Below are 12755 nucleotides of genomic sequence, written 5' to 3'. Positions count from 1 at the left end.
TCAAAGGTAATGATGTGTAGCAGGGGGGTAGTGAGCTGCGCGTAGATCAGTGGTCAACAACCTTTTTTGAGTCAAGATAACTTTCTGAGTCAAAATGCATGCCGAGATCTACCGCTCTGATTTGTTTATGAACATGACTGTAAAAAATGTAAGCCTATGCAACATTAACCAATTAAAAACAGTACTGTAGCAATGAGGTTTGTGCAGTAAGCTATAGGCCCAATACATTATCACCGCATACTGGCTTTGCTTGAATTGACCAGCCAATGCATTGTTTTTCGGGAAAATTATATTTCAAAATTTGAGGTAGGCTATATGATCACACCGGTAATAGATCCATTGTTGTATTACTTGTGAGGCACAGCTGAGTGAGCATACATTTAAATAATTTGCTTTTTATTTTACTGAGCCGATGGTGCCTGCATCTGAGGGACAGAGCAGCAGACTGAGGGTCCGTCTCTCAACATCCCTCCGCTCTCCCCTTTCTCCACTGACACTGACCAAAAAGGGACACCGTCTTCCAGCTGATGGCGAAAGTCGAGTCGCACTGCATTATTTCTGTCTCATGCAGAAATTAATGTTGTTACTCATATGAATAGAGAAAGTGAAATATTCCTCAATATAAAAAAAGACCCAAGCCGGTAATAATAACAACGCCAGCCTATCAATACACATCCCTACTCATTCATTACTGCTGTGCTGATTGTTGTAGCGTTGAGTGGAAATAGCAAGAACGCACATTTTATGGGTTATAAAAGTGTTGAATACAAAGTGTTGACAGTGCTGAGTAAGAACTTAAACATGAACTCACTCATAAACACAGCAGCTCTTTGTTGTATTCGTTGGCAGTTTCTCTCTAGTCATGGTTTTAAACGTTTTGAAATCTCACAGTATCAATTTTGCCGTAGCTTTCTTTTATGCCTGCTACCTTACTACAGACTCGGTCATCTGAGCAATCTGATTGGCCAGCGGTAGCATAGTGCACTTGATTTCTTCTCCAGGCCCACGGAGACGTGGTGGGAGTTTGTAACCTTCGGACACATGAAATGGCAACAGTTTGCCTATCTGGCGCCAGGGCAGCTGAAATGTCTGCACCTACCACCAACAGCCTGAGACCAAGGACTGATCACCCCAATCCACAAAAGTGGAGACAAAGTTGACCCCAATAACTACTGTGGGATATGCGTCAACAGCAACCTTGGGAAAATCCTCTGCATTATCATTAACAGCAAACTCATACATTTCTTCAGTGATAACAATGTAGTGAGAAAATGTCGAATTGGCTTTTACCAAATTACCGTATGACAGACCATGTATTCACCCTGCACACCCTAATTTACAAACAAACAAATCCAAAACAAAGGCAAAGTCTTCTCATGCTTTTGACTCGGGGTCTGCTATACAAACTGATGGAAAGTGGTGTTGGGAGAAAAACATACGACATTATAAAATCCATGTTCACAAACAACAAGTGTGCAGTTAAAATTGGCAAACAACACACACATCTTTCCACAGGGTCGTGGGTGAAACAGGGATGCACCTTAAGCCCCACCCTTTTCAACAGATATATCAACAAATTGGCGAGGGCTCTAGAACAGTCTGCAGCACCCAGACTCACCCTACTAGAATCTGAAGTCAAATGTCTTCTGTTTGCTGACGATCTGATGCTTCTGTTCCCAACCAAGGAGGGCCTACAGCAGCACCTAGATCTTCTGCACAGATTATGTCAGATCTGGGCCCTGACAGTAAATCTCAGTAAGACAAAAATAATGGTGTTCCAAAAAAGGTCCAGTTGCAAGGACCACAAATACCATCTAGACACTATTGCCGTAGAGCACGCAAAAAAACTATACATAATTCATCCTAAACATCGGCACCACAAGGTAACTTCCACAAAGCTGTGAACAATCTGAGAGACAAGGCAAGAAGGGCCTCTACACCCTCCCAAAAAATACTTGAATCAGTTATTGCCCTTTGTGGTTGTGAGGTCTGAGGTCCGCTCACCAACCAAGACTTCACAAAAGCATCCTCCGTTTACAATGTAAAACACCAATACCTGACCACTGTGACTGACCCAAAATTAAGGAAAGCTTAGACTATGTACAGGCTCAGTGAACATAGCCTTGCTATTGCGAGAGGACGCCATAGGCTATGGGCACACTGCCCACAAAATGAGGTGGAAACTGAGCTCCACTTCCTAACCTCCTGCCAAATGTCTGACCATATTAGAGACACATATTTCCCTCAGATTACAGACCAACAATAAACTGATATCTATTGGGAGAAATACCAGTGTGCCATCGCAGCAGCAATGAAAATGCAATGAAATGTAATTTAATTGTAGCAAAGATTATGGATATACTGACAAGATACATGTCTCTCTGCCCCAACAATGGGAGTCATTGTCCACAAAGAGGCACAGCGGGCTGTCGAGCTTCCGCCTATCCTTTGTTTGGATTGGTGTATTAATGCATGTCAATATTGTCATCTTATTTAGAATATTCAACGAGGGTTGTTGACTTCACCCTCCTGTATTCAATCGAGAGAGATGCTATGCTACTAGCCTCATGTCATGAATATGCATTGCCATTTTGAGACAACTCTGATATAAAGTGTGTTTTCTCAAAGTTACCAGGATGTCCCCATGAGTGACAGAACACTGAGCCAATCATGACGCAACAGTCCGTATTTTCTGCTGGCTTGCCCTACCACCACAGAAAGCTGAGATCGCCTGAAACACCTGCATTTTGTAGCTGCCTTACTCAAGAAAACAAAAAAGAGACCATCTTTGTATGCAGCTTTATTAACTCAATGATATACATCTTTTTTTTACATTGTTTGAAAACTGATATCTGACACAAAATAACATGCAATACAGGCAAAGCCAATTTTTGGGCAAAAAATGTGGGTCTCAAAACAAGTGGGTCTCAAAACAAGTGGGTCTCAAAACAAGTGAGTCTCAAAACAAGTGGGTCTCAAAACAAGTGGGTCTCAAAACAAGTGGGTCTCAAAACAAGTGAGTCTCAAAACAAGTGGGTCTCAAAACAAGTGGGGCTCAAAACAAGTGGGGCTCAAAACAAGTGGTTCTCTGTCCCACCAGCCCTGAATGACGGGTCGTCACTGGGGTTAGGTATAAAATCAGATCTTTCCACTTTGTGGCTGTGCCAGCTAGTGACCAGTCTGCAGAGCTGCCAAACTAACCTGAAGCTGGAGCTGCCTAAATCTTAACCTGAAGCTGGTTCACACATTCAAGTTTGCATATAGGCTCACTTGTTGTCATAATAAATGCAATATTTAATATAATACAATGTAATAATAAATAACATCTTTAAATGCCTCTAAAATATTTAGAGAGGAGGAAATGTGTGTGTGTGTGTGTGTGTGTGTGTGTGTGTGTGTGTGTGTGTGTGTGTGTGTGTGTGTGTGTGTGTGTGTGTGTGTGTGTGTGTGTGTGTGTGTGTGTGTGTGTGTGTGTGTGTGTGTGTGTGTGTGTGTGTGTGTGTGTGTGTGTGTAACACACCTATATGCTATAGCATATATAGGGACGATAATATATTTAGTTCATATAGACTGTTGTTAAAGCTGTTGTTTTCCATTGGCTGACTGACTGACTTGATTATGCCTAACACCTAAATTACAACACCTTCTAAATGTGAAAATGGCCGTTATTGAAGACAACGTTTAATTCATCTGCTTTTATTTGAGGAAAAATAATCCCTTTGTGTATAAAAATAACAGATATTTGATGATCAAACATTGAGGCTACCATGCATTTTCCTTGAAATAACTGAATAACTAATAATTTCACATTCTAGCGTCTATTCAAAGGTATATAGGCTAACTCGCTTCTCTTTACACTAAATATGCCGCAACATGCGTGCGAATTTCAATGAAAGCAATTTGTTCACATAATTTGTATTGTACCGTACTGCCCTGTATTTCAAGCATATGTATGCCTTGCTTTTCCTATAAAACGCGGGCACAAATGAGAAGAAATGCAAACCATTTCCATTGACAGGCTAATTACACTTTACCCACTGATTTTATGCATATGCAATTGACATATTTCCTCATTTGCCTTATCTAATTTCAAAGACCCCTCTCATTACACCACATTTCCTGGTCCAGTGGAAGACTAGAAGTTGTAGATCTTTAAAGGGCCTAACCTTATCTTGAAAGTACTTTCATTTTAATGAATTGAAATGTATATTCTGAACAGAAATTAACATCATTCAGTGTGTAGACTAGTTCAAAATGATCTTGAATTGTATTTTGATTTTCATTCAATTTCAGGGATTCTAAAATGGAATAGGCCTGTACAGTAAACAATCCAATTGTACTTCAGAAAAGTAAATCTCAATAATCCCTATGTTTCGTATTTAAATTTGTTAGATCATACCCACAGAAAAAAAACATCTCACAAATACTGCATCTGAAAGTTTGATTTGAGTAAAAATAAAACTTCCAGCAAAACGTATTTGTCAGAGTGAAAATCTAATATGTAATGGATAATCAGGGTAGCGGCTTCAACCGTCGGAGAGATAGTCTACTGTCTCTTCCTTCGTCCAATCTGCGCCATCAGACGCGCGTTGTCGGCCGCTTTTGCGCGCAGGTTCTTGGACTTTTGGATGTCAAAGAGAATGTTCATGATGTTGGTGGGCACATCTAGAGACAGGGTAAACTTGCGTAGCCGATCATTATTAATGCTGTTCTGGAACATCTTACTCCTTAGCTGCGTCTGACTGAGAAACCTGTAGTTGGCGGGGTAAGTCGATGTCCTTTTCTCCCGCGACTCTGCGGAGGAGAGAGTGTCTCCAGACTTGAAGAGGGAGCCCAAGCTTTCCGACACTGGGAACGTGTCACTGGGAACGTCGTTCGTCTGGACCTCAGCTAGTATGTCATCGTCACAGAGGAGGTTGTAGTCGCTCTGGTACAGTCTGAGACAGAGGCTGGAGGTTGGCGCGCAGAGGACAGCCAGCACAACCAGGGTTCTTAGGAACGGCATCATGACGTCCTAAGCGGTCGGAGAGAGCGAGAGAGAGAGAGAGAACGTTTATTCGTTTATTGGTCACTAAACTTTAAAAGTTCCCAGATATCTGACAAATATAACCCTGTCCATGTTCACCATGCGTAAAGACAATAGTCCAAACGAGTAGATCCGTTGTATGCGTTATTGTCTTCCCTATTGTAAAGGATATAAAGCAACACTTTATGGTTTAAAAATGATAAGATCAATACATTAAGTGAATGGTATTGAAATATGTAACTATATTCATGATTTGAGCACACGGAAATGTGCCAGATCAACAAAATAACTTACCAAGTTCCGTGCACTGTAATTCTAGAAGACAGTTTCCGCCAGAAAGTCACGTGTGACCAGTACAAACAAAGAAAAACACTATAGATAACAATTGAATAGGCTATAAAATATTGACAATCCCAGCGTTTTAAAATTCGGGCTTCCCTGATCTCCCAACCTCGTTCTCGCCTTGTTCTTTCCGCGTCTTCTGATCACGAATTTGGCTCGCACGTCCATTCGTTCGGAATTCATTCGTGCGCCAGAACTAACGTCATAGGATTGACATTTTTGGTCTCTCTCTCAAAGATCACACACGGACTCTGATGCGTTGATACCCCCTTGCAATGATCCATTTCGTCATCCCTTCTGATACTTTTGTAACACATCCGATTTATCCTACAAAGCTATTTGCAGTTTCAAACGTTATAACCATATTGTGTCAGCCAATGTCATGTTTTTCCAATAGTTTCAACATAGCGCTCGTGAGTAGCCTAGAAAATTAAAAGCTCACTACTTGTTGATGCTATGGCATTCAGTCCCATGGACAGCTCCATGCGCACCATGCTTTCCATTGCGCCGTGCACAACCTTCCGAACAATATTTTCAGATGTTTACCCTTGGACCTTGATTCTCTTGATTAAAAAAGATCTGCCAATCAAGACAAATAAATACTTGTATTAAAAATAACTTTTTAGGAGGTTATCTTGTTTTTACAGGCTATAGGGTAGGGGCGTTGCACAGATCAGAGTAGGCATGAGGAAGGATAGAGGGAACTAAAAGATGTCTTGGAATATTCCATGAGGCAAACAACAGGTCCACTTCATGAGCTTTCATTTAAAGTTCCTTGAGCTTATCTCCTATCCTTAAGAGTATATAATTAACATAATCCGTCAGTTTAAGGTAAAGATGTCATTTTTTTCGTCACTTTCAACCGCAGAGCTACAGCGCTGTGTATCAGACCAGGAGACATCCCAAAAATCAGTGTTCTCACTAAAACGTCTGTAGCGTCCGAACCGAGTCGTGACTTGGGTGACTGTATAGGCAAGGACAGCGTTCATCTCAGCAGGCAGACAGGCTCATCCACACTGTGTGCCCATATGGTTGCTGCCCATTATGCCCATTAGGCTGGATAAATCCTAGTCCGTCTTTGGTTTTGAGGTGATTGTATCAAAATGCTTAATTCAGGAAATATGTCATCAAGCATGCTTTATTGTTGACCTCTGCTGCTGTTAATTCACTAAGGTTCCGTGTGACTCACTTGGTAAGAGCATGGTGCTAAAGCAACGAGTTCAATTAACACGTGTCACAAACTGTAAGGCGCGTTCGATAAAAGAGTGTGTTCAGTGACATATACAGCGCCTTCAGAAAGTATTCACACCCCTTGTCTTTTTCCACATTCTGTTGTTACAGGATTACATTTAGATTTGTTTTGTCACTGGCCTACACACAATACGCAGAAATCAAAGTTGAACTATGTTTGTCGACATTTTTACAAATCAATAAAAAATAAGTATTCAACCCCTTTGTTACGGCAAGACTAAATCAGTTCATGAGTAAAAATGTGCTTAAATCAGTCACATAATAAGTTGCATGGATCCATTAAAACACCATTTCAAACAGATTTAACCACAAAGACCAGGGAGGTTTTCCAATACCTCGCAAAGAAGGGCACCAATTGGTAGATTGGTATGAAATAAACAGACATTGAATATCCCTTTGAGCACGGTGACTTTGTTTCAATATTCTTTTTTAAATCAACCCATCCATCAACCTCCATCTTCAGAAGACAAAAATCTTTTTTGTTGTTGTTTTTACAGCTTTTTGGTTACATACATTTGACATATTACATTTTACCTACATGGTGAAGTTAATAATTAAACTTTGGATGGTGTGTCAATACACCCAGTTACTACAAAGATACAGGCGTGCTTCCTAACTCAGTTGTCAGAAAGGAAGGAAACCACACAGGGATTTCACCATGAGGCCAATGGTGACTTTAAAACAGTTACAGAGTGTAATGGCTGTGATAGGAGAAAACTGAGGATGGATCAACAACAGTGTAGTTACTCCACAATACTAACCTAAATGACAGAGTGAAAAGAAGGAAGCCTGTACACAATACAAATATTCCATAACATGTGTCCTGTTTGCAACAAGGCTAACTTAAGTAGTACTGGTAAAAATGTGGAAAACCAATTAACTTTTTGTCCTGAATACGTTTTTTTATTTTATTTAACCAGGTAAGACCCATTGAGGTTAAGAACCTCTTTTGGAAGGGTGACCTGGCAAGAAGGCAAAACAGGGAAATAGCAGCATGTACATAAAACATTTACAAACTACACCCAAAATACAAACTGTCACAAGTTATGGATACAATTAAATATTAGAAACAACTGCAGCTATCACAAACAGTGTTATCGATCAAACTCTTAAAAACAGGCAAGGACACTAACTCCCCTAACTTTAATATCTTTTGAAGCATGTTCCAGGATCACGGGGCATTATGGGAAAAATATTGTTTCCCCATCTCAGTTCTAGCCTTAGGAACAGACAAGGACAGCAGCGACTGTGAACGAAGTGACTGAGCTAGTCAGTGTGATATGTTTCGGGCAATTCCAATACAACACATTACTGAGTACCACTCTCCATATTTTCAAGCATAGTGGTGGCTGCATCATGTTATGGGTATGCTTTTAATAATTACGGACTGGGGAGTTGTTCAGGTTAAAAGATAAATGGAATGCAGCTAAGCACAGGCAGAATCCTAGAGGAAAACCTGGTTCAGTCTTCTTTCCACCAGACACTGGGAGATTTAATTCACCTTTTAGCAGGACAAAAACCTAAAACACAAGGCCAAATATACACTGGAGTTGCCTATCAAGAAGACAGTGAATGTTCCTGAGTGGCAGAGTTACAGTTTTGACTTTAATCTACTTATAGATATATGGCAAGACCTGAAGATGGTTGTCTAGCAATGATCAACAACCAATTTGACAGAGCTTGAATCGTTTTGAAAATGATAATAGACAGCTATTGCACAATCCAGGACTCACAGCTGTAAACACTGCCAAAGGTGCTTCTACAAAGTATTGACTCAGGGGTGTGAATACATACGTAAATTAGATATTTTAAAAATATATTTCATTTTAAAAAAAAAGACAAAAATATAAACGTTTTCACTTTGTCATTATTGGGTATCATGTATAGTGAAAAAAATATGTTTAAACCATTTTGAATTCAGGCTGTATCACAACAAAATGTGGAGTAAGTCAAGGGGTGTGAATACTTTCTGAAGGCACTGTGTAAAGGAACAGATTTGACTTATTCCTTTAACTATATATATATATATATATATATATATATATATATATATATATATATATATATATATATATATGTCTGTTGCTTGTCTGTTCCTTAGGCTAGAACTGAGATGGGAAACAATATTTTTCCCATAATGCCCCTTCATCCTGGAACATGCTTCAAAAGATATTAAAGTTAGGGGAGTTGGTGTCCTTGCCTGTTCTTAAGACACTGATCAATAACACTGTTTGTGATATATATAGATTTTTTAAAATTTTGTTACCGGTTTTGTTTTTTCATTTATATTTCAAGACAGCATGTTAGCACATAGGGTGCACCGATTGGTGTCACCTTGTTAGTAAGTATGTGTTACACCTGTGCTGGCTTATCCATCTCATTAGTCGGGTGGTGGTACACCTGTGCTCGCTTGTCCATCTCGTTAGTCGGAGGTGTTACACCTGTGCTGGCTTGTCCATATTGTTAGTTGGAGGTGTTACACCTGTGCTGGCTTGTCCATATTGTTAGTCGGAGGTGTTACACCTGTGCTGGCTTGTCCATATTGTTAGTTGGAGGTGTTACACCTGTGCTGGCTTGTCCATCTCGTTAGTCGGAGGTGTTACACCTGTGCTGGCTTGTCCATATTGTTAGTTGGAGGTGTTACACCTGTGCTGGCTTGTCCATATTGTTAGTCGGAGGTGTTACACCTGTGCTGGCTTGTCCATATTGTTAGTTGGAGGTGTTACACCTGTGCTGGCTTGTCCATCTCGTTAGTCGGAGGTGTTACACCTGTGCTGGCTTGTCCATATTGTTAGTTGGAGGTGTTACACCTGTGCTGGCTTGTCCATCTCGTTAGTCTGAGGTGTTACACCTGTGCTGGCTTGTCCATCTCGTTAGTCGGAGGTGTTACACCTGTGCTGGCTTGTCCATCTCGTTAGTCGGAGGTGTTACACCTGTGCTGGCTTGTCCATCTTGTTAGTTGGAGGTGTTACACCTCTGCTGGCTTGTCCATCTCGTTAGTTGGAGGTGTTACACCTGTGCTGGCTTGTCCATCTCGTTAGTCGGAGGTGTTATACCTGTGCTGGCTTGTCCATCTCGTTAGTTGGAGGTGTTACACCTCTGCTGGCTTGTCCATCTCGTTAGTTGGAGGTGTTATACCTGTGCTGGCTTGTCCATCTCGTTATTCGGGAGGTGTTATGCTTGTGCTGGCTTGTCCATCTCGTTAGTCGAGAGGTGTTACACCTGTGCTGGCCCAGGTGATATTTAAAAGTGGCTGGCCAAGGTGATATTTAGGAGTGGCTGGCCCAGGTGATATTTAAGAGTGGCTGGTCCAGGTAATATAGATGTGTGAAGGTTAGTGTATTTTCTGTAGGGAAGATAGAGATCCATCATGCATGACATTCCTGGGAGTATGTAAACATAAACATTTTTTTTTACCATGCTCCAGTTGAGCTTGAGAGATGTTGGGAGAGCTACACTTCACGTCAGCTGAGGCGCAATTTCGAGCACAACCTATTTAAGTTTGAAAGAAGCCCGAGTTTTGAGGTTTCCCCTGTTTATTTTGGTTCATAGTCTTTTTATTCCCTATCCTAAGTTGTTGTGGGTTTTTCTTTTAGTTTGGCTTTTCGGAGGCAAACCTAGTGGGCATCTATGGTGGGTGTATTTTAGAAATCCTTACTAGTGGCTTTATTAACTTTCAGTGGGCACCCACAGGGGTGACTTTCAGAACCCCTTTCTGGTTTGTTTTAGTTGTCAAAGTGATTTGTCTTTGTTAGTTCCCTTTGTTGTGAACGACATTTTGAATTTGTCAGCTATTAACGTAACAATATTGTAAAATTAATAAGTCAAGTCTGTTCCTTTATCAATCCCCTTCCATCCATTCTATCAACCTATTTCAAGCAGGATTCCCCTGCTACCGAGCGTAGACGGTGTGTCCTCTCCTCTAACAAATACAAATACTCTGTTACCTTGCTGGGCTCTCTTCTGGCCCTCAGCCTGCATGATGTCACCCCCTGTTGCGGGGACATATGTGGTAGAGAGAGGTGGCAAGGCAGGCAGGCAGGTGGGTAGTCAGCCACCCCCGGGTGTTTTAGCCTTAAGCCTGGTGGGATACTGGTGCTTTATGTACGGTAGGTGATAGGGTTGTGTAATGTGAGCTAGGGGGAAAGGAGGGATGGAGAGAGTTTTGGAAAAGGGGATATTATGATAATTGTGAGAAGAGAGACAAAAAGTGAGGGAAGAGCGTGGGAAAGAGAGTGAGTGTATGTGTGTGGGTTGGTGAGAGATTCTCTCAATAGGGAATTCAGTGGCCCAAGCAGGGAGAGAGTCCTGAGAGAGCCAACACGGCAGCATTTAGACCAGTTACTTAGCCAAGATTCAAAGTAGCCGTCCAAATACAAGTGCAAAAAATAGGTCACGACACGCACCCACGTACACACCCACGCATGTACACATGCACGTATACACACACTTATACACATACACACACGTATGCACGTACACACACACACACACACACACAGGGGAGGCTCCTCAGAGGAGGAAGGAGAGGACCATCCTCCATGAATTTCAGGAACATTTTAAATAGTGAAACATTTAAAAAGTTATCCTTTTCAGAAAGAACTACAAAATATATTCACGTCACCAAATAATTGATTAAAACACACTGTTTTGCAATGAATGTCTACAGTAGCCTCAACAGCACTCTTTAGGGTAGCACCATGGTGTAGCCAGAGGACAGCTAGCTTCCGTCCTCTGGGTACATTGACTTCAAAACCTAGGAGGCTCATGGTTCTCACCCCCTTCCTTAGACTTACACAGTAATTATGACAACTTCCGGAGGATATCCTCCAACCGATCAGAGCTCTTGCAGCATGAACTGAGATGTTGTCCACCCAATCAAAGGATCAGAGAATGAATCTAGAACTGAAAACATAAGCTACAGCTAGCTAGCACTGTAGTGCATAAATGCATAAAATGTGGCGAATAGTTGACTAAAAGAGAGCGAAAGACAATAGTTGAACAGTTTTTACAAATTAATGAATATAAAAATGAAGGAGGAGCAAGAGATAGAGAGCTATATTTTGTCCTTTTTTCACTTAACTTATTTAGCTAGCAAATGCAGCAAGCTAGCTAGTTTAGCCTACTCAAACACCCGGCTCAAACATAGGGATGCTATGTTAGCTTGCTGGCTATGACTATCCAACACTGGAACTCTTCCATGTCAAGGTAAACTTTTGGTTTTATGTACAAAATCTGAAGAACATACACACATCCAGGTACTTTCCACAGGTGCTGGCAAACTCATGGAAAACAGAAAGGAAAATGCTCCACACTGCTGCTCATGCTCCCAGGTGTTATTTATTTATAGCAGGTTTATATCACCTGGGAGCATGAGCAGCAGTGTGGAGCATTTTCCTTTCTGTTTTCCAAGATTTTGGTTTTACTCATTTATTGCCACTGGGACCCCCGGTGTAACTGCTAAACTGCTTACTGACGGTACACTGTAATGTTACTGCATGATTGTAGCGGGTTTACTAACACGTTAGTTCTATGATGTTACTTCAGCTAATATGGTGACAACGGTGTAGGCTGTGTGTAGCGGTCATGATATGAAGGTTTGGCTTGGAAAGTTTTTTTTTGCCTGGTCACATACAGCTGATGTGTTGTTAATTGAAGTCCACAAGCAAAGGGAAAAGGTGAGAGGAGGAGTGTGCATAGATGCAAGAAGCAACACAACAAGCTGTTTGTATGTGGCTATTTTACGTGCTGTTTGCATGTGATCAAGGGTGTATTCATTCCGCCGATTCTGTTGAAAAACATTTTTTAAACGGAAGCAGACAGAATTGAACGGGGATAAACATCCATGAATTTGAACTCTAATTTGCAACTGTTGGACTAATGATTTGTTATAGAAATCCATATGATTTCTATGTTTATGAAGATAAGATAATGACTAAATGATTTATACTTTTAAAGTAATGTTAAGACAATAACTAAGAGTATTCCACCCTGTCACTGTATAAGGGAGTGAAATGTGTTTGAATCAGAAGACTAGAATTCTTGAATGTATGTGCATAGAAAAAGAGGAACTGTTAGCAGACAAGGAACCGTGGCAGACAACCTGTGACCACTATGAAACTGATAACAGGGAAGG

At 41.0% G+C, this 12755-nt stretch overlaps 1 protein-coding gene across 1 annotated transcript; it reads right to left on the bottom strand.

Moving 5' to 3' along the window:
- Positions 1 to 2793: 2793 nt before the first annotated feature.
- Positions 2794 to 6235, bottom strand: ucn3l (urocortin 3, like). Its single transcript, XM_046336000.1, has 2 exons — positions 5321 to 6235; positions 2794 to 5014 (listed from the first exon to the last, which is right to left on the bottom strand). Exon 2 carries the CDS (start codon positions 5006 to 5008, stop codon positions 4547 to 4549), a length of 462 nt encoding a protein of 153 aa, XP_046191956.1. The 5' UTR covers positions 5009 to 5014; positions 5321 to 6235; the 3' UTR covers positions 2794 to 4546.
- Positions 6236 to 12755: the final 6520 nt, after the last annotated feature.

Source organism: Oncorhynchus gorbuscha, unplaced genomic scaffold (genome assembly GCF_021184085.1).
Source record: "Oncorhynchus gorbuscha isolate QuinsamMale2020 ecotype Even-year unplaced genomic scaffold, OgorEven_v1.0 Un_scaffold_894, whole genome shotgun sequence".
Taxonomy (NCBI): Eukaryota; Metazoa; Chordata; class Actinopteri; order Salmoniformes; family Salmonidae; genus Oncorhynchus; species Oncorhynchus gorbuscha.
The sequence above is the reverse complement of the archived record's forward strand: the minus strand, read 5'-3'. Positions and strand labels throughout refer to the sequence as shown.

Bases quoted from the DNA above. Each gene is read 5' to 3' on its own strand.
- ucn3l (XM_046336000.1), bottom strand. From the start codon at position 5,008: ATGATGCCGTTCCTAAGAACCCTGGTTGTGCTGGCTGTCCTCTGCGCG.